Genomic DNA, 25,728 nt, shown 5'->3' with positions numbered 1-25,728 from the left:
ATCATATCAGAAGAGTAGTTCATTTACCTGTACTAATAGGAGTAAGTATTGCCTCCTTTATAACAGCGTGGTGGTTTGATTCAGGTGTCCCCCATAAACCTAGGTGTTCTGAATGCTAGGTTCCCAGCTGATGGAGTTTTGGGAATTAATGCTTTCTGGAGGCAGTGTAGTTTTGGGGGTGGGCTCATGGGTGTTATAGCCAGTTTCTCCATGCCACTATTTGACACATTGTCCTGTTGCTACTATCCCCTTTATGTTGGCCAGAGGGTAATGTCCACCCTTTACTCACGCCATCGTTTTCCCCTGCCATCGTGGGGCTTCTCCTTGAGTCTGTAAGCCAAAATAAATCTCTTTTTCCCACAAGCTGATCTTGGTCAGGTGCTTTCTACCAGCAAATGGAACCTGAACGCAACACTAAAGTGGTACTGAGGAGTGGGATTGCTGGTAGACACCTGACTATGTAGATTTGGCATTTTGGAGCTTATTTTCAAGAGGAAATGTAGGATTTGAAACATTGGCCTAAGAGATGCCTTGCAATACTGTAAGTATAGCTGTATGCACTATTCTGGTCAGAGTTATAAGACCTGAATGCAGTAAGAACTATGGCCTGTGAGGTTTGGCTTATGAGGGTGTGAAAGAGCTTTGCTTGGACTGGGGTAGCAGTTTGTGTGAGAAGTTTGCTGTTATGCCTGGGTCCTGAGAAGTTGTGCAGGGTTGCTTTGCATAGAAATGAACTGGTGGGCTGGAGAGATGGCTTAGCGGTTAAGCGCTTGCCTGTGAAGCCTAAGGACCCCGGTTCGAGGCTCGGTTCCCCAGGTCCCACGTTAGCCAGATGCACAAGGGGGCGCACGCATCTGGAGTTCGTTTGCAGAGGCTGGAAGCCCTGGCGCGCCCATTCTCTGTCTCTCCCTCTATCTGTCTTTCTCTCTGTGTCTGTCGCTCTCAAATAAATAAGTAAATAAAATTTAAAAAAAAAAGAGAAATGAACTGGTGTGAGCAGAGGGATATGGCACAGAAAGGAAAATCTTTGGATGAACTGCTGCCTATTCAGCTGCAATTGAGAGATAACAACCTTTGAGACTAGGCCAGCTGACCTGCACTGGGGCAACAGGAAGAATGTAGACTCTTTGGAAGGGGCCTGAGTGCTCAAGGAGTGTCCTGTTCTTCAAAGTCTGCCTTATTCCCCCCCTGGATTAACAAATTGGCACCCTACCTGGTATTGTGGCATATAAGAAATGCAGGAAAGAGAGGGTCATTGAGTTTGTAACATAATCTTGTATTTTGGAAATGGCCATGGGCAGTGTGAAGCGGGTTTGCTGGTTGCCTGCATGGAGACCCCATGAAGCCATGAGTATGAACTGTGGATTGCAGTGGAGACCCAGTGGAGATGCTGGGACCATGAGACGGTTGCTAGGGAAAGCTGCTGGCCCCAATAAAGTTTTCCAGGACTGTGAGTAGCATAGCTGGAGGGACAGAATTGGAATTTCAGAGCCTTGTTGCTGGTTGGAATTATGGGAGTTGGAGATTTGTCAGTGGCTAGAGTTGTTGGACTTGAAGCTACAGAGTTTGATGTTTGCCCTGGTTGTTTTAAATCTTGTTTTGGTTGAATATTTCTTTGCTATGCCTAATGCCATCATTTGCAGTATGAATGTTTTATTCTGTGCCATTATGGGGTTTGAGGGGGATTTTTAAGTATTAAGGCTCAGTTAAAAGATCTTGGACTATGGGAATGTTTGAACATCATTGGGATTGATAAAAAGTATGGAGACGTTTAAAGTTGGACTGAATGAATTACATTTTACATTATGGATGGTTCTCAGCTTATGGGGACCAGGGGCAGAATGTGGCGGTTTGATTCAGGTGTCCCCCATAAACTTAGGTGTTTTGAATGCTAGGTTCCCAGCATCATGATGGAGTTTTGGAGGCAGTGTATTGTTGGGGGTGGGCTTTTGGGTGTTATATAGCTAGTTTCTCCATGCCAATATTTTGCATACTCTCCTGTTGCTATTGTCCACCTTATGTTGGCCAGGGGGTGATGTCCACCCTCTGCTCATGCCATTGTTTTCCCCTGCTGTCGTGCAGCTTCCCCTCGAGCCTGAAAGCCAAAATAAACCTTTTTCCCACAGGCTGCTCTTGGTTGGGTGCTCTTGGTTGGGTGATTTCTACCAGCAATGTGAACCTAACTGCAACAAGCAGCTATAGGGCTGGCTTCAGGGGGCTGAAACACAACCTAATCTCTTATAAACAGCTTTCCCCAGAACTCACTATAGCCATTAAGGACTGCTACAGCCCTTCACCTGTTGCAGCAACAGCTCTCCTTATTGGTGTCAGTAGTCTTTCCATACTGCTGTCTCCTTGACCTCATCACAGCTGAGAAGGGAGGAACCTGTCTGTTCCTAAATAAGGAATGTTGTTATTATATAAACCAATCAGGTAAAGTAGAATTAGACATAAAAAAAAACTCCAAACTCTGCCTGACAGAACCTATCCTGTCACCTCCCTGTCTTCAGGACCATGGAATATTTTTGGAACTATTTGGCCTTGATTACTACCATTACTTAGGTCATTATTGGGGATATTTCGTTTACTCTTAATAGCCCCCTGTCTTTGGAAATGCATCCAATACCAGGTACATAACCTAACACATCAATAATTCAACCAACTTTTATTAACTTGTCCCTCTTCCCCTCAATACTAACTTTTAGCCTCCTCAGACCCCACTCCCCATCACCTGCTTGGAGATGACTTGCTAACCACTGACACCAGCATCCCCTGAAACCCATGACCAAGCCCTCTCACAGCAGGAAGCATCAATGAGAGATGACCACACCCCCTTATCTTTAATGAAATGCTTGGATGTTAGGTAGGACAAGAGTACCAAGATGAAGTTAAAACAAAGTAAGAGAATGACAGTGGCCTGATTGATGCACCTTTAGATGTTTATATTGCCTAACCTCTACTCTCCTGACTTAATACCCTTGGACATAGTTTCCTGATGATCTTGTCTTAGAGACAACCTGGTTCCTCTCCTGTGAATACCTCCTCCTCCTCCTCCATTTGATCTCTGTCCCTCTGACTAACTAGCATCTCAGTTTTGTCCCTGCTGTTCCCTAAATTCCCCAGTCCTTTGTCTTTTGTATCCCCCTCCCCAAAGGAAAAACTCTATAAAAACCCAAACTACCCAGAGTCATGCTAACTGTTCTCTTTCTTTCCTCCCTTGAGACAGCCTGGCAGTTTGGGACTCCAACAAACAGCTTTTTCCCTGCTTCAGAGTGGTCCTGCGTGATCTTTGGTCATTCACAAACCTTATAAATCAACTTTACAGAATCTTTAACATAAGTGTGACTTCTTTCTGGGAACTTCACAAAAAATAGAATGTGTGAAAATATTTGAGTTGTAATATTAATATTTCTAATGAAATAGTATTGAGAATATTCTGCATTTAGCAGGTCTTTCAGCTTTTATAGAGTGATTTATTAACACATAAATGGGGGAATAAATTCAGAATACATTTTATTCACATATGAAAATGTCAAAAATTTAAAAAAATATATAAATAACATTATGAGGGGTTGGGAGATGGTTACGATGCTGTTGAATAACTCGGAGTACCTAAGTTTGGATCCCCAGGTTCCATGTAAAAGCTAGGAGCTGTGGTGGGCTTCTGTAATTCCAGTGTTATAGCAAGAAGGGAGGCTGAGACAGGAGAATTTTCCAGAAGCACCTGGAGCAGTGAATGCTAACAAAGGACCCTGCCTCAAACAAGGTGGAAAGCAAGGACCAGTCTGAAAGTTGTCCTGACTTTTCCACATGTGTCACACTTTCTCACACATATACCAAAATTATTTTTTAAAAAATAAAAGTTTAACCTATACATATGAATTGATTGAAGATGTCTATAATTTCAGAGCTGTAAAACAGATTGTAGGCAGTGTTATAGAAATTAAAATGAAAAGATCATACCAGAAACGAACATTTTTCAGAAAAATATCAGAGATAATAGTGTATTAAAAACAAACATGGGGCTGGAGAGATGGCTCAGTCACTAAAATGCTTGCCTGCAATACATAAGGACCCAGTTTGATTCCCCATTACTCAAAGCCAGATGCATAAGGTGGGGCATGCACCTAGAGTTCGTTTGAACTGGATATAGGCCCTGGTGTGCCCATTCTCTCTCTTTGCCTCTCTCTCTTTCTCAAATAAGTAAATAAAATATGAAAAAGGTTTATAATCCACATTTAATCCCAGCACTTGGAAGGCAGAGGTAGGAGGATTGCTGTGAGTTTGAGATCACATAGTGAATTCTAGGTCAACCAGGGCTAGAGCAAGACCTTGCCTCAAAAAAACAAAACAAAACAACAACAAAATAATAATAATAAAAAGACATGGGGCTGGAGAGGGCTCAGCATTCAAGGTGCTTCCCTGTAAAGCCTAAGGACTCCAGTTTAATTAACCAGTACCTATGTAAAGCCAAATGCACAAGGTGGCACATGCATCTAGAGTTTATTTGTTGCGGTGGCTAGAGCCCTAGCATGCCCATTCTCATTCTCTCTATCTGCCTGTTTCTCGCTCTGTCTCTCTATCTCTTAAATAAATATTCAAACAAACAGACATGGTTAAGAAATTGATCAAAATATGTGAACATATGCCAAGAAATTATTCTTTTTTAACATATTTTATTATTTTTTTATTTGACAGAGAAAGAGGAAGGGAGGGAGGGAGAGAGAGAGAGAGAGAGAGAGAGAGAGAATGGGCACGCCGGGGCTTCAGCCACAGCAAAGGAACTCCAGATGCCTGTGTCCCCTTCTGCATCTGGCTAACGTGGGTCCTGGGGAATCGAAGCTGGGTCCTTTGGCTTTGCAGGCAAATGCCTTAACCACTAAGCCATCCCTCCAGCCTGAAATTATTCCTTTGTTAGGTGGGGTCTTACTGTAGCCCAGGCTGACTTGAAACTCACTGTAGCCCAGGCTGGCCTCTAACTCATAAAGATCCTCCTACTTCAGCCTCCTGAGTGCTGGCATTATAGGTATGAGCAGCTGTGCCTGGCTCTGTGGGTTTTTTTTTTTTTTTTAAGAGAGAGAAAGAGCACGCGCGTGCATGTGTGGATGCGTATGATAGGTGTGTGTATGCATGTGTGCCATGATGCATGTGTGGAGGTCTGAGGCATTTGTCCTCTCCTTCCACCTTTGCTGAGACAGGGTCTCCTTTGTTCTTGGTCCTGCCAGTCTAGCTGGTCCATGAACTTACTGTTTCTCCTGGCACTGCCTCCCATGGCCATAGATGCTTTGTGATTATAGACATGTGTTCCACTTTGCACCTGGGTACCAGTTTGCCTCCAGCTTTATTTGAGTACTGCAGAATTGAACTCAGACCAGCAGGGGTTTTTTTTAGCAAGTGCCTTTAACCACTGTGTCATCTTTCCAGCCCATGTTTGTGTTATTTTTAATGTCCAGATAATCAATTTAAATAAGGGAGTTTTCTAATATTCAGTCATACATGTTTTTTTTTTCAATGTAGAGTTTCACTCTAGTTCAGGCTGACCTGGAATTCACTATGTAGTCTCAGGATGACCTCAAACTCACAACAATCCTCCTATCTCTGCCTCCCAAGTGCTGAGATTAAAGGCATTGACCACCATATCCAGCAATACATGCTGTTTCTTATTTTTAGAACAAAAAATTAGGATTGTGCTTACTTGTTTTGCTGTGTAGTCCAGACTGGCTTCTAACTCACTGTGTATTCCTGGTTGGCCTTGAATTTTCAATCATCCTGAAGAAATTTCATTTTCCTTTTTTTTTTTTTTTTTCTTTTGAGGTAGGGTCTCACTCTAGCCCAAGCTGACCTGGAATTCACTATGTAATCTCAGGGTGGCCTTGAACTCATGACGATCCTCCTACCTCTGCCTCCCGAGTGTTGGGATTAAAGGTGTGTGCCACCACACCCAGCAAGAAATTTCATTTTCAAAGTTAGTTTTTTAAATATATTTTTTGTTTTTGTTCTTTTATGTATGTATGTATTTGAGAGAGGGAGAAAATGGGCATGTAAGAGCTTCTAGCCACTGCAAATGAACTGCAGATGCATGTGCCACCTTGTGCATCTGGCATATGTGGGTACTGGGGAATCTAGTCTGAGTCCTTAGGCTTCACAGACAAGCACCTTAACTGCTAAGCCATCTCTCCAGCCCCAAAGTTAGTTTTCAGTAGAACTCTTTTGTAGTCCACTAATGCAGTAAAACCAGTTTTTCAGCAACAGGTAACTATCTCACATAGAATTACTTTAGTGCCTTCAGTTCCTTGAAGTACTCCAATTTATGTGATAAATCACATTATGTTCGTGTCTTTCCTTTGTAGCTTTATCCCTATCCATTAGTTTAGCAGAAGTCCCTTTTACATGTAACCTAAGCCTTCTAGCTGGAAATAAGTGACTGGAGTACTAACATCTCATCTCGATCACACCTTCCAAGGCTCAGGGTCTAATGCGGAAGAGGTGGCAGAAAGAATGTAAGAGCCAAAGGAAGGGTAGGACTCCTTACAAAATGCTCCCTCCAGACATAAAATGCCCTGGATATCCATGACCTCATAGTGCCTGCACAAGACCACCATAAGAGGAGGAAAAGATCATCACACAAAAATAAAAGACAGACTGATTGAGATGGGAAGGGGATATGATGGAGAATGGAATTTCAAAGGGGGAAGGCAGGGGAGGGTATTATGGGATATTTTTTATAATCATGGAAAACGTTAATAAAAATTGAGAACAAAAGATAAAAACGCCACTTACTTGGGCCTCTTAAACTGTCCATTGTTTATATTGTATTTAAGTAAGGTATCAAGGGAAGGGAGATGGGGAGTTTAGAGGTATGAAAAGGCTCTGGTTTTTGTTCCCTAGGAGACCTCTTTTTGCCAATTAATTTAGTAATAAGCCCCAAGAGTTGTCTTAGAAATAGAATGGTATCTCCAAGAGTATGTGAATAAAGTGTTGGGAAAAGAACAAACAAGTGCATACTTCTAGTAACATACATTGAGAAAGAAACAGACTGGCTGGAGAGATTGCTCAGTGGCTGTGTGAACTTTGTATGCCAGCATAAGAGCCTGCCGGGGTCTGAGACCCACCAGAGTTCAAATCTCCAGGTCCCACATAAACAACTGGGTGTGTGGCCACATGCTTCTATAACCCTATTACCACAGGGGGAGCACAGACTCAAGAATCTTTGGAACCATGCAAGCTTTGAAATCAGTAAAGAGACTCCCACTTAGAACAAGACCAACTGAAAGAGCGATGGAATGTGACATCCAACATTCTGCTCCAGCCACTGTAGGCAAGCACCCTCCACTACAGGTAGTGTATAGAGCACCACCACACGTGTGTGTGCAAAAAGAAACTGAGAGAATAAAAGTTCCACCCAATAGAAAATACCACTGTGAGCAAAAAGAGCCACAGAATTATGAGGCCAAGAAAGTAGGAGCTCAGTGATAGAGCACTCTAGGTTCAGTTCCCAGCATCACAAAGACAAAACGTTTAAGAAGGTAAAGCCTACGTGAACCCTTGATCCTCTACATCAGTCTCCCACTGCAAATTTCTGAAAAGTGTAGAGCCATTATCTAGAATACAATGCTCTGATGCACTCTATATTGGGATCCTGAGCATCAGGCCATCAGTGTAGTAGAGACCATATTCTTCTTCTTTAGTCAGGCACATGGCATGACCATCCAGCAAGAGACTGCAGCTTCTCATCTCTCTTGTATCTTACAATAGCCATGTGACATCTTACATGAGCTATTTCCACAATATGATGCTAAAAGGAAATCCATACTGTCGAGCATTTTCTATCTCCTTTTAGCTGGAATATGGCAAAAACCTTTCCAGCTTTCTTGGACTACTTACCAGTCCTGGACTACTTACCTTTATACCAATGACAAGGCAAAGAAATCAACTTCTATGTTGTTTAAACTACTTGTGTGTCTTGAGTGGCATTGTTACAATATTTGTTCCTTCCCTATAGGACCAAGATTTTTTCTCAAAACCTGTATTTTATAAATAGCAATAATGTAAAAAGATTAAAATTATAAGTATATGCAAAGTATACATTTTTTTGAGATGGGATTTCACTCTAGCCTAGGCTAACCTGGAATTCGCTATGTAGTCCCAGGTTCTTCTTGAACTCATGGCAATCTTTCTACATCTACCTCCCAAGTGCTGGGATTGAAGGCATGAGCCTCCATACCTGCCTACATTTTATTATATTTATCAAAGTATAAATAAAATATAAAGTAAAAAAAATAACAGGAGGACCCAGGGAGCTGGCTCAGCACACAATCATGAAGACCTGACTTCAGATCCCCAGTACCCACATAAAGGAATAGAGCATTGACAGTGAGACTCTAACTCAAAAAAAAAAGGAGCATGTTAGCATGCACCTGTAATCCTAATGCCAGGGGGTAGACATAAGAGAATCCTTGGGGCCTAGCCAAATCAGTAAACTCTGGGTTCATTCACAGACCCTGTCTAAAGAAAATGAGATGAGTGACAGAGGAAGACACCCACACACATACAAACATGCATACACACATGCACACTACAGCTACATACACATGCAAAAAAGAAACTGACAAGAAGACTCTAGGTTCTATTCACAACATCACAAAAAATGGGCTGAAGAGATGGCCTAGTGGTTAAGGTACTTGCCTGAAAAGCCTAAGGACCTAGGTTTGATTCCCCAGTACCCATGTAAGCCAGATGCACTAGGTAACATATGCATCTTAAATTCATTTGCAATGCCAAGACTTCCTGGTGTGCCTATCCTCTCTCCCTCTTTCTTTCTCTCTGCCTTCTTCTCTCTAAAATAAATAAATAAATAAAATAGTTTTTAAAAACTGTCATGAAAAAAATCCCAAATGTTTATCAATGGAGAATTAGTTGCTATAGTCCATCACTCTCTGTTTCTTTTAACACACACACATGTACCTGTAGTGGAGGGTGCTTGCCTCCAGTGGCTGGACTGAGTACCATATTCTGTGAGCTTATATGAAGTGATGGGGCTGGAGAGATGGCTTAGCAGTTCAAGAGACTTGCTTGCAAAGCATGATGGCCCAGGTTTGATTGTCTAGTACCCACACAAAGGCAGATGCAAGTGCTGCATGTGTCTGGAGCTTTTTTTTGAAGTGGCAGGAGGCCCTGACATGCCTATTTCTCTCTCTCTCTATCTGTATCTCATTCTCTTTTTGTCCTCTCCCCTTGTTAATATAAAGAATAAATAAATAAACTACTTTAAAAAATAATGTGGGAGGACAGGAGAGAGAGTGGTTAAGCGATTGCCTGTGAAACCTAAAGACCCCGGTTTGAGGCTCGATTTCCCAGGACCCACGTTAGCCAGATGCACAAAGGAGTTCATTTGCAGTGGTAGGAGGCCCTGGAACGCCCATTCTCTCCCTCCCTCCCTCCCTCTCTCCCTCCTTCTCTTTCTCTCTCTCTCTCTCTCTCTCTCCCTCTCTCTCTCTCCCTCTTTCTCTCTCTGTCGCTCTCAAATAAATAAATAAAGATAAAAAAATAATGTGGGAGCTCTGTAAGTTTCGTTTGTACATAAAGAAACAGTGAAAGGATACATAAGGAACTAATAAAGTGGTTTCCTATGGAAGTGGAAAGAGTTGGGTAGATGGGGGCAAGACTAAATACAGGAGTTCTAAATGTAAATTTTTATTTGTCATAGTTTGAATGTATGTCCCCCAGTATACTGAGATATTTTATTAAAGCTGCCTGGATAGAAGAGGTGTCACTGGCGTGGATCCTGGGGTCTAGCTCAAGGGTATTACTGGGGACAGATCTGTTTCCAGCCTAAAGGTTTGCAAAGTGCTAAAGTTCTATCTGAATCCTTCCTGTTTGCTGAGGTTTTTCTGCTTGTTTGTGGTACTGAATGGCTGCTGGTGGTTTTTATCTATGCTTGGATTTGTGAAAAGGAGCCAGCTTCTTCAACCATTATGGAACTTCCCCTGGATCTCTGTAAGCTTCAGTAAATCCCTTCCTCCCAGAAACTGTGCCTGGTTTAGAAGTTCATTCCAGCAATGTGAAGCTGACTACAATAGTCATAATGCTTGTACCATGTTGCAGGCAGGTTCACATTGCTGGTAGAAATCACCTGACCAAGATCAGCTTGTGGGAAAAAGATTTATTGTGGCTTACAGTCTCAAGGGGAAGCTCCACGATAGCAGGGGGAAATGATGGCATGAGCAGAGGGTGGACATCGCCCCCTGGCCAACATCAGGTGGGCAACAGGAACAGGAGAGAGTGCCATACTGTGGCTAGGAGAAACTGGCTGTAACACCCATAAGCCCGCCCCCAACAATACACTCCCTCCAGGAGACATTCATTCCCAAATCTCCATCAGCTGGGAACCTAGCATTCAAAACACCTAAGTTTATGGGGGACACCTGAATCAAACCACCACATACCATATTAGTATATTATCTATTCACAGACCACAGTCATTGCTAAATGCTGCCTTAGCAACACTGCCAGTATGCTGCCACCAAACCTACAAGAGACCAAATCAGGAAAACTGGTATGTCTTTGAGCTGTCAGTGGGCTAGAGAATTCAGACACCATAATATCATAGTAAAAGCCTTCAGAGAAAGTTATGTGTTCAGAGAGGCCTCTTCCTATACCTCTTCTAATTATCACATATGGTTTCATGAGCCTTAACTTTAGGCCATGTAAGAAAATGGCAATGAAATAACAAAATTCAATGAGTTTTTTTAATCATTTAGCCTGCGTGCCATATAAAAGGAAGCTACATGTGTAAAAGGATTTGATAAACATCTTTGAATGGTTTCAAGGTAAGCTAAGTGGTCCCCTTGCTCAGAGTTCAGAAACACTACCATTTAAGACATCACTTGTATAAAAAATTTGAAATCCTTTGCTAAATAGGAGCTTGGGAAGTTTCACACTGATTATTCTCCAGTAATAATTTATTACATATTAGAGAGTTACCTAGTGTCCTGAAGTGGGCACAAGAAATTATTAGATTTTTAGGCTGAAAGAGAAGCTAAAAAAGAATAGTACAATAAATACTACCAGAAGAGAGAAGGTTTAGGAAAGCAACAATAATGAGGGTTGAAGGAAAAAGATGAAATATGAGAGCTTAGGAAATAGTGGAGTACAGGTATGGAGGGAGTGATGGTTGTCATCTTGACAGGATTTAGAATCACCATAGAAACAAATCTCTTGGTATGTATGTTAGGGATTCTCTAGACTAGATTAATTAAAGTGGGAAGACGCAGCCTGTGAGTGGTGCCTTTGCATGATTTGGGGTCCTAGACTGTGTGAAAGTGAGAGAGCTAGCTGAATAGTAGCACTCCAGCCCTTAGTAATAATTCTTAATATCAACAGGCTCAATGCCCCAACCAAAAGACACGAGTTTACAGACTGGGTTAAAAAGCAGGATGTTAAAAGTTAAAAGTTTGGATAATTTCCTTGATTTATATGACCTACCAAGATTAAATCAAGATGAAATTAACCACTTAAATAGACCTATAAAAAGTATGGAGATCCAAACAGTTATAAAAATATCTCCCAACTCACAAAAGTCCAGGCCCAGATGGATTCACTGGTGAATTTTACCAGACCCTTCATTGAAGAACTAACACCATGCTTCTCAAATTTTTCCATAAAATAGAAAAGGAAGGAATCCTACTGAACTCCTCCTATGAAGCCAGCATCACCCTGATACCTAAACCAGAGAAAGATAGGTGTCAATAAAAAAAGGAAAAGAAAGGAAAGAAAAAAAGAAAGAGAAGAAAGGAAAGAGAAACTAGTAAGGAAAGGAAAAAGAAAGGAGGGAGGAAGGAAGGAAAGAAAAAGAAAGAGAACATGGGAGAAAAATGTCTGTGAGTGCTTGCAGTACACACTGGACATCACCATCTCACCTGCCACCATCAAACTCACTAATTGTCAGCTCCAGCAGTAGGCACAGTGCTTCCTGTATCCCAGTCTCCTATCCTAGCCTCAGCCAATGACAACTGGTGATCAGGCTGAAGAGTGGCTCAGTGATTAAGCCACATACCTGCAAAGCATAACAATATGACTTCAATTCCCCAGTGTCCACATAAAGCCAGATGCACAAAGTGGCACATGCATCTGGAGTTCATTTGCAATGGCTGGTAGCCCTGGTACTGCTCATCCTCCTACCCTTCCTTCCTTCTTCCCTCCCTGTCTCTTGTTTCTCTCTCTTTCTCTCTGTGCTTCAAAAGAAATAAATAAAAAATATTTTTAAATAAATAAAAAAAATTTTTGCCAGGTATGGTGGTGCATGCCTTTAGTCCTAGCACTTGGGAGGCAGAGGTAGGAGGATTGCCATGAGTTTGAGGCCACCCTGAGACTACATAATGAATTCCAAGTCAGCCTGGGATAGAGTAAAACCATATCCAAAAAAAGTCTTCATTTACATGCAAGGGGGGAGAGGGGGGAAGGGAGGGAGAGAGAGAGAAGAGGAGACAGATAATGAGCACAACAGGGCCTCCAGCTGCTACAAACTCCAGATCCATGTGCCACCTTGTGCACCTGGTTTTATGTGTGCACAGGGGGATCAAACTCAGGCCATTAGGCTTTGCAGACAAGCACCTTAACCACTAAGCCCTCCAGCCTTGAACATCTTATTTTATTTAAACGTACATGTATTTATGTGTGTATATATATTGTGTGTGTGTGTGTGTAGTGTATGGACATGTGCATGTTAAGGCATGTGTGTAGAAGTGAGAGGACTTTTCTGTACTTTATCTTCTGTGAGATAGTCTCTTACTGATGCAAGTAAGTATGGTTTATGAGTTTTATGTGGGTGGCTCAGGAATTGAACCAAGTCTGGCATGCTGTTCAAGCAAGTGCATCTAACCACTAAGCCATCTGTCCAGCCCAACTACCGAATTTTTTATTCTGACATTTTGCCTTCTATATTAAAGCTTACCAGCCTTTTGGACCACATTCCACAGTTAAAAAAAAAAAAAAAGAAAGAAAGAAAAGAAAACTTGGTTTGGAAAGAGCTTAGTGGATAAGGCACTTCCCTGCAAAGCCTAAGGTCCCAGATTTGATTCCCCAGAGCCCATGTAAAGCCAGATGCACTAACTGGTACTGGTGCATACGTCTAGTTTGTCTCCAGTGGCTAAAAGCCCTGTTGTACCCATTCTTTCTCTCCCTCTCAAATAAATAAATAAATGAAACATTTTAAAAAAGTGAAGCCTGGCATAATGGCACACACCTTTAATCCCAGCTCTCAGAAGGTAGAGAAAGTGGGATCTCCATGAGTTCAAGACCACCCTGATACTATTAAATTCCAGGTCAGACTGGACTAGAGAGAGACCTTACCTCGAAAAATTAAAAAAAAATATTGCTGAAGACTCCACATACTTGTGCTGCAAGGCCACTGAGAAATCCTGCTGGAACGGAGCTGATAACCTCCTCCATGTAGACCAGCTGACAGAAAGCTGGAAGAAGCCGTTCTAAATGCAGTTCAATGGGAGAAAGAGAAATCACCAGTGAAGATACTCAACAGTGGACACTGCATGCCTTATATTTGGCCAGCCAGGCCAAATGAGCCAACAGGTGCAATAGTGGCATGTCTGTTATGGGGGAAACCAACTGCCTTCTGAATGGACTGGAGGCTCACTCCATGGGAAGAAATAAATCCCTGACACTGAAAACTTAAAACAGGGGTAGTCATGTGCCCTAGGGGTGTAATGTCTGCTGCTGTCTGGCTAAATGTATATACTGTGCTTATCAAACTGCCCAGTAAGCACTTCTGTTAATGTTCACACCCTTATATTAATGCTACTTGCACTTTTGGTTGAGAATCTTCTCTTTTCAGGTGGCAGTGACCTTGGGACGACTCAGAAGGTATCATGGTGCTGGAAAGAAGTGACCGCAGTGCTCAGTACTGCAATATCTCTATCACACCTTCCAAGGCTCAGGGTCTAATGCGGAAGAGGTGGCGGAAAGAATGTAGGAGCCAAAGGAAGGGCAGGACTCCATACAACATGCTCCCTCCAGACATAAAATTGCCTGGATAAGGCCGGGCATGGTGGCACACGTCTTTAATCCCAGCCCTCGGGAGGCAGAGGTAGGAGTATTGCCATGAGTTCAAGGCCACACTGAGACTCCATAGTGAATTCCAGGTCAGCCTGAGCTAGAGTGAGACTCTACCTCGAAAAACAAAACAACAACAAAAAAAAAAACAGAAAAGAAAAATGGCCTGGATATCCATGGCCTCACAGTGCCTGATACTACCTGCATAAGACCATCATAAGAGGAAGAAAAGATCATGACATCAAAAGTTAAAGATTTATAATCATGGAAAATGTTAATAAAAATTTTAAAAATTTAAAAAAAGTTAAAGAGAGACTGATTGAAATGGGGAGGGGGTATGATGGAGAGTGGAGTTTCAAAGGGGTAAGTGGGTGGAGGTAGGATATTACCATGGGGTATTTTTTATAATCATGGAAGTTGTTAAAGAAAATAAATAAATAAAATAAAAAGGCAGTCTGTACTGGAAGTGCATGGGCTGCCAATGTGGTGTGTAGCAAGTGTGGTTTCAGACACTTGCCCTTGTTTCTCAGGCTGGGTATTTGCCGTGCATCATGGCACTCAAGGGTAAAGTGGGCACCAGAGGAAAGAAACAGATATTTGAAGAGAACAAAGAGACTCTGAAGTTCTACCTGTGGATCATACTGGGGGGCCAATGCCATTTACTGCCTTGTGACCTTAGTCATCTTCTACTCATCTGCCTCATTTTGGGCCTGGATGGCCTTGGATTTTAGTTTGGCTGTATATGGGGCCAGTTACTACTCTGTGAGCTCGATGGCTCAGGCAGCCTTCTCTGAGGATGGGTCCTTGATGGATGGTTGCCACGCCAACTCCAGTGGAGTCTGTGTGACTTGTTCACCAGGCCAAGGCGAAAGCTTCAAGGAAGAAAGCCTCCTGGAAGGGCATGCATTCTCCAGGCTTGTAGTGCCTTTTGCTGCTCTCTAATAGCTGTTTTCTTCATTACTACTGTTCTGTTCCTGACATATGACAGCAGCATGATGTTCTTTCACAATTTAGTAAAAATTAGATATGGAGCAAGTTTCTAAAAAATTGAGTCACCTGATGGTGTGATGCTTCCTCCAGAGACCCCGCTATTGTTTCAAGCCGTAGTCAGAATTCCGAGGACCAGAACCAATCAATGAACCATCACCTTATACAGGAGTGTATAGGAATGGGGATACGCTAGTAAACAATGGTGGGAAGCATGTTTCTTGGTAATCTTTAACTTGTGTGGACAGACTTGCTAGGTTGAGGCCACCTTCGTGCTTGTTTACATTTTTATGGCATGGTTCAAGGAAGAAAATATATTAGAGTTATGAAGTTGCCCTGTTAGAACTTTTGTTAAAAATACTTGATGCTTGGGCTGGAGAGATGGCTTAGCGGTTAAGCGCTTGCCTGTGAAGCCTAAGGACCCCGGTTCAAGGCTTGGTTCCCCAGGTCCCACGTTAGCCAGATGCACAAGGGGGCGCACGCGTCTGGAGTTCATTTGCAGAGGCTGGAAGCCCTGGCGCGCCCATTCTCTCTCTCTCCCTCTATCTGTCTCTCTATGTCTGTCGCTCTCAAATAAATAAGTAAAAAATGAACAAAAAAAATACTTGATGCTTGAAGCAGGCTAAAAACCAAACGTCATTTGTAACCACTGACTGTCTAACACTGATTTTGGTGAGATATTAACTATTAAATTTGTGATTGTAATCTTTACTCAATGCATTTGTGCCTCTCCTGGAACAGGCTATTCATAGAAATTGTACCACTTAAATAAACAAAGGCTAACTTATGCAGCCAGAATTGTATATAACTGGATGCTCTACTTCATCAGATACATTAACCTTGTGTGTGTGTCTTTTTGTCACTTCGCCATCTCCTTGCCCACCTCCCAAGGCCCTGTTTTCCCTCGGACTGGTGGTCCCTGCTTTGCCAGTCCGCGGCAGATGGTGTCATGGACCTCAACATGGAGCAGGGCATGGCAGAACACCTTAATGATGTGATCCTGCTGACAGCCATTGTGCAGGTGCTCAGCTGCGTCTCCCTCTACATGTGGTCCTTCTGGCTTCGGGCTCCAGGCCGGGCCCTTTATCTCCTGTGGGTGAATGTGCTGGGCCCCCAGTTCACAGCAGATAGTGGAACTCCAGCACCAGAACCCAATGAGAAGTGGCAGCGGCTACAGGAGCGGAGACAGATGAAGCAGTTATAGCCATGGATATTGTGGCCACAGGCGATTGGGTGCTGGTTGGCTCTATTAGGTTGTATGGTCCCCATGCCTGGAGCAATGTGGGCCTGGCTCAGGGGCCAAAAACAGCCTGAGGTCTAGGATTACTGAATAAATGGTTTAGAATGTGGAAAAAAAGCCAGGTGTGGTGGCACACGCCTTTAATCCCAGCACTTGGGAGGCAGAGGTAGGAGGATTGCTGTGAGTTCAAGGCCAGCCTGAGACTATATAGTGAATTTCAGGTCAGCCTGGGCTAGAGTGAGACCCTACCTTAAAAAAAAAGAAAGAAAAAGAGAAGAAAGAAAGAAAAAGAAAAGAAAAACACGGAGATGGTTTAGCATTTAAAGGTACTTGCTTACAAAGCCTATCAGCCCCGGTTTGGTTCCCCAGTACCCATGTAAAGCCAAATGCACAAAGTAACACATGTATCTGGAGTTCATTTGAAGTGGCAGGAGGTCCTGGTATACCCATACTCTCTCTCTTTCATCTCTTTCCCTCTTTCTCCCCCTCTCAAATAACATATATGATAGGCTGGAAAGATTGCTTAGTGATTAAGGTGCTTGCCTAAAAGTCAAAGGACCCAGGTTTGATTCCCTACGACCCATATAAGCCAGATGTACAAGGTGGCACACATGTCTGGAGTTTGTTTACAGTGTCTAGTGGCACTTGTATGCCCATTCTCTCTCTCTCTCTCCTTTCCTTTTTCTCTCAAATAAATTAGTAAAAATATTTTATTATTTTTTTTTAATTTTTTATTTATTTATTTGAGAGCGATAGACACAGAGAGAAAGACAGGTAGAGGGAGAGAGAGAGAATGGGCGCGCCAGGGCTTCCAGCCTCTGCAAACGAAATCCAGACGCCTGCGCCCCCTTGTGCATCTGGCTAACGTGGGACCTGGGGAACCAAGCCTCGAACCAGGGTCCTTAGGCTTCACAGGCAAGCGCTTAACCACTAAGCCATCTCTCCAGCCCAAAATATTTTATTTTTAAAGTGTTGAAAATATTAAAAAACAAATTCTGTAGGAAGTTAAAAGTACTTTAACATTATTATTGCTGTGATTTTATGTGCTTGGAATTGAACCTAATCTCTCTCTACCACTGAACTATATCCCCACCCCTTACATAATTTATTTTGCAACCTAATATACACAGGATACATATGCATACATATTTTATTTTCAAGAAACAATGCTTACTCAGTCTACCATTTTATGTATTTTTAATTTTTTTATTTATTTTTTTGTGTGGGGGAAAAATGGTTTATTTTGGTTTACAGCCTCAAGGGGAAGTTCCATGATGGCAGGGGAAAATGATGGTATGAGGAGAGGGTGGACATCACCCCTGCCGAACATAAGGTGGACAATTGCAACAGGAGAGTGTGCCAAACACTGGCTCAAGGAAACTGGATAAAATACCCATAAGCCTGACCCCAACAATACACTGCCTTTAGGAGGTTTTAATTCTCAAATCTCCATCATCTAGGAATCTAGCATTCTGTATATCTAAGTTTATGGGGGACACCTGAATAAAACCACCACATTCTGCCTCTAGCACCCACAAACTGATAACTATCCATGATGTAAAAGGCAATGCATTCAGTCCAACTTTAAAAGTTCCCATAGATTTTATCAATCCTAATGATATTCAAACATTCCCATAGTCTGAGATCTTTTAACTGAGCCAAGTATGTGGAGTCTTCAGCAGTAGGATATTAACATCTGTTGTAGTCAGGTTCTCGTAGCTAGCAGAAATCACCCAATCAAGAGCAGCTTGTGGGGAAAAAAAAGAGGTTTATTTGAGCTTATAGGCTTGAGGGGGAAACTCCATGATGGTACAGAAAATGACAGCATGAGCAAAGGGTGGACATCACCCCCTGGCCAGCATAAGGTAGACTGTAGCAACAGGACAGTACCAAACACTAGCAAGGGGGAGCTGGATATAACACACATAAGCTCACCCCCACCAATACACTCTCTCCAGGAGACATTAATTCCCAAATCTTCATCAGCTGGAAACCTAGCATTCAGAACACCTAAGTTTATGGGGCACTTGAATCAAACCACAACACCATCTATTCCTGGAGAGAAACCAAGAGCCTCAGCAATGGCCTATAATGTTTTGGGGGCATCAGGGACCTCCCTGGCCAACAACTCACTGGGTGGTATCCCATCGCTGGCACTGAAATTTTTCTAGTAACAATCTATACCTTCTGGATGTACCATTGTCCAAAAAAAGTACCTTTCCATATGACTTCACTTAATCTCTTCCCCTGACCTCACTTAGGCCTTTCCACTCCTAGTAATCTGCTCTTCTATATACAATATCATCCCCTTAAATTCTCCCCTCTCCTTACTCCCTTATAGCCCTTTCTATCTTACTGGCCTCTGCTATCAAGTTTTATTCCAACTCACACACAAGTCCAAACATTTGTAGCTAGGATCCACATATGAGAGAGAACATGTAGTGCTTGGCTTTCTGGGCCTGGGTTACCATACTAAGTATAATCCTTTCCAGGTCCATCCATCTACCTGCAAATTTCATAATGAATATGAATAGATTTCTGATAGTATTAAGGCATCACTCACCTTTTTTCTTTTAATTTTTTTAAAAATTATTTCTTTATTTATTTGAGAGTGACAGACAGAGAAGAGGAGGAGAGAGAGAGAGAATGGGCACGCCAGGGCTTCCAGCAACTGCAAACGAACTCCAGACACGTGTGCCCCCTTGTGCATCTGGCTAACTTGGGTCCTGGGGAATCGAACCTTGAACCGGGGTCCGTAGGCTTCACAGGCGAGCACTTAACCGCTAAGCCAACTCTCCAGCCCCACTTAACTTTTTGAGATGAGGTTTTACTGTATGGTTCCACTTGGCTTCAAACTCTTGGGCTTGAGTGATATTCCTGCCAGAGCTTCCTGAGTACTTTGCACAGTGCCTGGCTTACTGTTAATTTCTTTGTTGGGTGTGATAATGATGTTGCAGTTATATAAGGAAGGGTCCTTATAATTTTATGGATATGTACTAGAGAGCTCTTCTCTTCTTTCTCACTCGCCCTCCCTCCCCCCTTCTTCCTTTCTTTTTCTTTTTACTCTGTCCGTCCTGGCCTTGAACTCATGATCCTCCTGCCACTGCCTCCTATATTTTGAGATATAATGAAATACAAAGGAATGACTGATTATTAAATGCCACAGTAAATGAATCTTTAATACACTGTATTAGGTTGCAGAAGGCACACTCAGAGTGCTACCTACACTGTGATTCCCCAGTGCTAGGACAAGACTGAAGCAAGTGAGATGCCCAGGGACCTGCTAGCCCAGGGTCCAGAATCCAAGATAGCTTCCTCCTTTTCCATTGTGCTCTGTAGGCACATCCCTTGCCTCACACTATTCCTGGCCCCCAAGGTTTAATACGTTTGTAAGACATCTTTAAAGCAAAAGAAAGAAATGGAAAACAAAACAGTTGTCTTCTGGAGGTTAGAATAGGGAAAAGTATTGACTACAAAGTGCTAGAATGAGGAACTTTTCTGGAGGGTGACAGAAATATTTGGTTTCCTGAAAGTGAAGGTGATGCTTATGTGACAATATACACTGGTTTCAACTCATGTTTTGACATGTAAGAAGCCTTGGGTTTTGTCTACAGTAGTGCAAATAAAATAAAATAGCAAAATTCCTGGGGATGTATGTATGATAAGTGACCGCAGTGCTCAGTACTGCAATATCTCTATCACACCTTCCAAGGCTCAGGGTCTATTGTGGAAGAGGTGGTGGAAAGAGTGTAAGAGCCAAAGGAAGGGTAGGACTCCATACAGTGTGCTCCCTCCAGACACAAAATGGCCTGGATATTCATGGCCTCACAGTGCCTGACACCACCTACGCAAGACTATCATAAGAGGAGGAAAAGATCATGACATCAAAATTAAAAGAGAGACTGAATGAGATGGGGAGGGGATATGATGGAGAATGGAGTTTCAAAGGGGAAAGTGGGGGGAGGTAGGGTATTACCATGGGTTATTTTTTTATAATCATGGAAGTTGTTAATAAAATTTTGGGAAAAAGGGACAAGATGGCAATCTCCACAGGAGTTAAAGTTCCTTGTAATTTTCACTTGTTGGAAGGACTGGAAGAAGGACAAAAAGGAGTGGGTGATGATACAGTTACCTGGGGCCTGGAAGATGATGAAGACATGACACTTACAAGATGGACAGGCATGATTATTGGGCCACCAAGGACAAACTATGAAAACAGAATATATAGCCTGAAAGTAGAACGTGGATCTAAATATCCAGAAGCTTTTCCATCAGTTAGATTTGTAACAAAAATTAATATGAATGGAATAACTAATTCCAGTGGAATGGTGGATGCACGGAGCATACCATTCTTAGCAAAATGGCAAAATTCATATAGCATTAAAGTTGTGTTTCAAGAGTTAAGATGTTTAATGATGTCCAAAGAAAATATGAAGCTTCCACAGCCACCAGAAGGAGAGACATACAATTAATTCTAGTGGATCTCAAATTTGTCTTAAATTGACAACCTTCTACTCATGTTAATGTCTTGATTAAATATCACAATGCACAAATACCCACACATTAAGTAAAAGAATTCCAGCTGGTAAACATGACCCAGACATTTGTAAGAATATATTTAATATATGTACACCCATTATGTTTTCATGTAGCCAGAAGAAAAATACAGCACAATTTTTCTTTCTCCTGTTAAGGCACTGTCATTTAAACACATACCTAAAGCCGGGCATGGTGGCGCATGCCTTTAATCCAGCACTTGGGAGGCAGAGGTAGAAGGATTGCCATGAGTTCTAGGCCACCCTGAGACTCCATAGTGAATTCCAGGTCAGCCTCGGCTAGAGTGAGACCCTACCTCGAAAAATCAAAAAATAAAATAAAATAAACATGTACCTGGCGTGCTTGCAATATCGAATTCAGGTTTACAAGATGAAAGAAAGCATTGCAAGAAGTGCCAGGTGGCAGTGGAATCCTGTGTTTCTGAAAAGGAAAATCTCAAGAAGGAAAAACAAATGACAGCTTTATCCATCTTGCTTAGAGAGATGCAGTTGAAATTGTTTAAAGTAGCAGGTACCATGAATATTGTCACAAACTGTGTTAATCTTTGAAGCGGTGTGGGTGCTGACTACCAGTAGTATCAAAAATAGGTTCAAGATTGTTTTGATACCTGTATTTATAATAAAAGGATGTTACAGGAGGAGGGTCTGATGCATTTCTGTTAAAAGATGTTCCTGTTTGGTACATGTAATAGACATGATAAATATTTGTTTACAGTCTTTGTTTAATAAACCATGCATTTAAGTTTTAATTGAAGCCAACAAAAAGGAAATGGGTATATGGGTAGGTGATTTTGAGATTATAGTTAGTCTTAGCATGTAAATAAAATGTGGAATGTGCAAAAAGAATTTGATTTGAAAAAAAAAAAGAAAAGCTGGACATGGCCATGCACATCTGTAACCCAGTCCTGTATGGGGGAGGGGGGAAGAGACCAAGGAATCACCAGGGTTTGCTGACTTATAAAACAGCAGCTCTGGGTTTGTGAGAGACCATCTCAAGGAAATATGTGCATGAGCAATAGAGAAGGGCACCCAACCTTCTCCTCTGGCTTTTGCATGTACATGCACAGGGCACATGTATCTGCACACACATGTACATGTGTCATCCACACAACATACTACAATACACACACACACACACACACACAAAACTATCCAGGTTTGATGGTGCACACGTTAATCCCAGCTTTTGGGAGGCAGAGGTAGGAGGAGCGCTGTTAGTTCGAGGCTAGCCTGGGATACAAAGTGAATTCCAGGTCAGCCTGGCCTAGAATGAGACCCTACCTCAAAAAAAGGAAACTAGTAAAATACCAGTTATATCCAAGTATCTTGACTTCTTAACAAACCATTTGAAAACCACTGATCTAAATTATATATCAATGTTTGAATACTTTAAAGTATGCACATATAACTTGCAAAGAGAAAAAAATAAATGTTCTTGCCGGGCGTGGTGGCACATGCCTTTAATCCCAGCACTCGGGAGGCAGAGGTAGGAGGATCGCCGTGAGTTCAAGGCCACCCTGAGAGTACAGAGTTAATTCCAGGTCAGCCTGGACCAGAGTGAGACCCACCCTCGAAAAAACAAAAAACAAAAAAAGTTCTTGAATAACGATGTTCATTTAAACCTCGTGTATAATAGGGAAATAAGCTTGGATGCTCAAGATTAGAGAAATTATGGGGCTGGAGAGATGGCTCAGTGGTTAACAAAGCTTGCTTATAAATCCTGTTACCCCAGATTCAGTTCACTAGTACCATGTAAAGCCAATCGCACAAAATGGCACATGTGTTTGGAGTTTGTCTGAAGAGGCAAAAAACCCTAGCATGCCCATACACACTCTCTCTCAAGGAAATCTTTGTTTTAAAAATAAAGATTAGCCGGGCGTGGTGGCGCATGCCTTTAATCCCAGCACTTGGGAGTCAAAAGTAGGAGGATCGCCGTGAGTTCAAGGCCACCCTGAGACTCCAGAGTTAATTCCAGGTCAGCCTGGACCAGAGTGAGACCCTACCTCGAAAAACCAAAAATAAATAAATAAATAAATAAAGATTAGCCGGGCGTGATGGCATACGCCTTTAATCCCAGCACTCAGGAGGCAGAGGTAGGAGGATCACCATGAGTTCGAGGCCACTCGGAGACTACATGGTGAATTCCAAGGTCAGCCTGGACTAGAGTGAGACCCTACCTTGAAAAACCAAAAAATAAAAATAAAGATTAGACAAATTGAATAAATTGTGGTACATAGTCATCTGGTAGAATCTCAGCAATAAAAAGAATAAAAAGTACTTGAGTGTGGTGGTGCACGCCTTTAATCCCAGCACTTGGGAGGCAGAGGTAGGAGAATTGCCATGAGTTCGAGGCCACCCTAAGACTACATAGTGAATTCCAGGTCAGCTTGAGCTAGAGTGAGATCCTATCTTGAAAAACAAACAAAAAAAAAAAAAAAAAGAAGAAGAAATTACTTATGTAGAATTTTTACAATCCAGAGAAATTCTTATGATACAAAATGAGATGTGAAAGGAATGCATATCCCAGGCAGTTCACAGGTTTGTAATCCCAGCACTGGACAGGCTGAAGCAAGAGATTTATGATTAAGACCAGCCTTGGCTACACAGCAAGTTAAAGCCAAGCCTGAGGTACATAGTGAGACCCTATATTTAAAAACAAACAACAGGGCTGGAGAGATGGCTTAGCAGTTAAGCGCTTGCCTGTGAAGCCTAAGGACCCCGGTTCAAGGCTCAATTCCCCAGGACCCACGTTAGCCAGATGCACAAGGGGGCGCATGCGTCTGGAGTTCGTTTGCAGTGGCTGGAGGCCCTGGCGAGCCCATTCTCTCTATCTGCCTCTTTCTCTCTGTCATTCTCAAATAAATAAATAAAGATAAACAAAAAAATTAAAAAAAAAAAACAGGGGCTGGAGAGATGGTTTACTGGTTAAGTTGCTTGCCTGTGAAGCATGTTCAAATCTCTAGGTCCCAAGTAGCAAGAAGCAAAGTGATGCAAACGTACAATGTTGCACATGCACACAAGGGCACATACACATCTAGAGTTTGTTCCCGGTGGCTGAAAGGTCCTGATGTGCTCATGCTTGCTGGCACGCCCCCTCTCCCTCCCTCCCTCCCTCCCTTTGCCTCTCTCTCTCTCAAATACAAATAAATAAATAATAACTAAACAAATAAACAAACAAAAAACAGGTCACACCTTTAATCCCAACATTCAGGAGGCAGAGGTAGGAGGATCACCATGAGTTCCAGGACACCCTGAGAATACATAGTGAATTCCCTACCTCAAAAAAATAAACCAAAAAAAAAAAAAAAACAGACTGAAGAGATGACTCAGTGGTTAAGTGTGTTTCCTGCACAAGCATGAGGGTCTTGAGAACACCTCAGTTCAAATCTTCAGAATCTGCTTAAATAGCTGGGTGTAGCCACACATACCTGTAACCCCAGTCGTCTGGGGGCACAGAAACATGGGAGTCACTGGGGATCCCAGGGAATCAATAAAAACACTCCCTCACAAGGAGAAACAGACAGGGGAATGATGGAGGAAGGCATCTGATGTTCTGCTGCTGCAGGTGACTACACAGGATGCCACATCATCACATACACATGCACCACATACATACACACAACACTATACATACTGTGCATATGCCATAAAAAAGCAGCACATAGGAAGGTGCATGAAGCACTTTTTAAAATTGTAAACCTCCATATATATACACACAGTGTACCCTGATCATAATCCCCTTCCACCACCCTCCTTTGCCTGTTTCCCTAGCCTCTCCACTGTACCCCTCTCTTTCCAATTAGTCCCTCTTCTATTTTGATGTTATCTTTTTTGCCTTCTTCTTTCATCCATGACAACAGGGCTAGTGCAGGTAATGCTAACCACGGTGATGTCATGAATGCAACCACCACTTTGTGTCTGGAAGACAGCATTCCAAAGCACTCCTTCCCATCCATTGGCTCTTACATTCTTTCCCACCCCCTCTTCTGCAATGTTCCCTCAGCCTTAGAAAACGATAGAGATGTCTCAGTACCCAAAACTCAACTGTCATTTCTTCTTACTACTTTGATAAATTTTGAGTCTTCCCAGTAGTCACCACCATTTAAAAAGAGAAGCTTCTTTAACCAAAAGTGAGAGCAAATATTTGTTCTTCCTCTCAATCTCTCTCTCTCTCTCTCTCTCTCTCTCTCTCTCTATATATATATATATATATATATATATATATATATATATATATGTGTATATATATATATATATATACACACACACACACACACACACATATACACATATATACATATATACATATATATACATATACATATATATAGGGAGAACACATAAAATATTTAGAAGACATAGTGTATCCATTTAGTCAAAAAACAGGGCTTATTACCTTCCCAGTCATAGACTTTTCAGTATCATGCATGAATTGCCTCCCATGAAGCAGGCCTCTAATCCAATCAGAGCAGTTGGTTACCTCTATAACATGCATGCCACTATTGCACTAGTGGACACATATTGCCTTGGTGGCCAGTTGTATAGCTTGTAGGATAAACTCCAATTTAAGTCTATTGAGGACTTTTCTTCCCCAGAAGGCTGCATAGCACTTTCCAGCATTATGACAGCTAGCCAGCAGGGAGGTGACTTCCAGCTCAGCTTTAGTTTGATTTCTCACTGTCCTACAAATAAAACATGTACTGTTTTCAGCAATAGGGTTTTATAATCTAGTACTGCTGGGCAACCAAGAGCCTTATCAATAGCTTGTATTGTTTTGGGATCTCAGTGGACTTCTTTACCTCACTGGGAGGAAACCCACCCTGACCCTATTATTTTTCTGTAATAACCTATGGCTTCTCAGTGCAGCATTATCCATCC

General features: G+C 42.2%; 1 protein-coding gene and 1 pseudogene across 2 annotated transcripts; both read left to right on the top strand.

Annotated features, from left to right (window-relative positions):
• Positions 1-14,618: 14,618 nt before the first annotated feature.
• On the top strand, positions 14,619-16,258 carry LOC101609409 (annotated as a pseudogene).
• A 4,073-nt stretch (positions 16,259-20,331) lies between these two features.
• LOC101609692 (ubiquitin-conjugating enzyme E2 variant 2-like) lies at positions 20,332-20,766 on the top strand. 2 transcript variants are annotated; one of them, XM_004666974.2, is made up of 2 exons: positions 20,332-20,495; positions 20,622-20,766. In XM_004666974.2, the coding sequence occupies exons 1-2, from the start codon at positions 20,332-20,334 to the stop codon at positions 20,764-20,766; spliced, it is 309 nt and encodes a 102-aa protein (XP_004667031.1). The 2 variants fall into 2 exon arrangements, with proteins under 2 accessions (XP_004667031.1, XP_004667030.1); XM_004666973.2 differs by having other exon boundaries at positions 20,332-20,766.
• The last annotated feature ends 4,962 nt before the right edge of the window (positions 20,767-25,728 follow it).

The sequence above is a fragment of the Jaculus jaculus genome, chromosome X (genome assembly GCF_020740685.1).
Source record: "Jaculus jaculus isolate mJacJac1 chromosome X, mJacJac1.mat.Y.cur, whole genome shotgun sequence".
Taxonomy (NCBI): domain Eukaryota; kingdom Metazoa; phylum Chordata; class Mammalia; order Rodentia; family Dipodidae; genus Jaculus; species Jaculus jaculus.
This window is presented reverse-complemented; position numbering and strand designations above follow the sequence as displayed.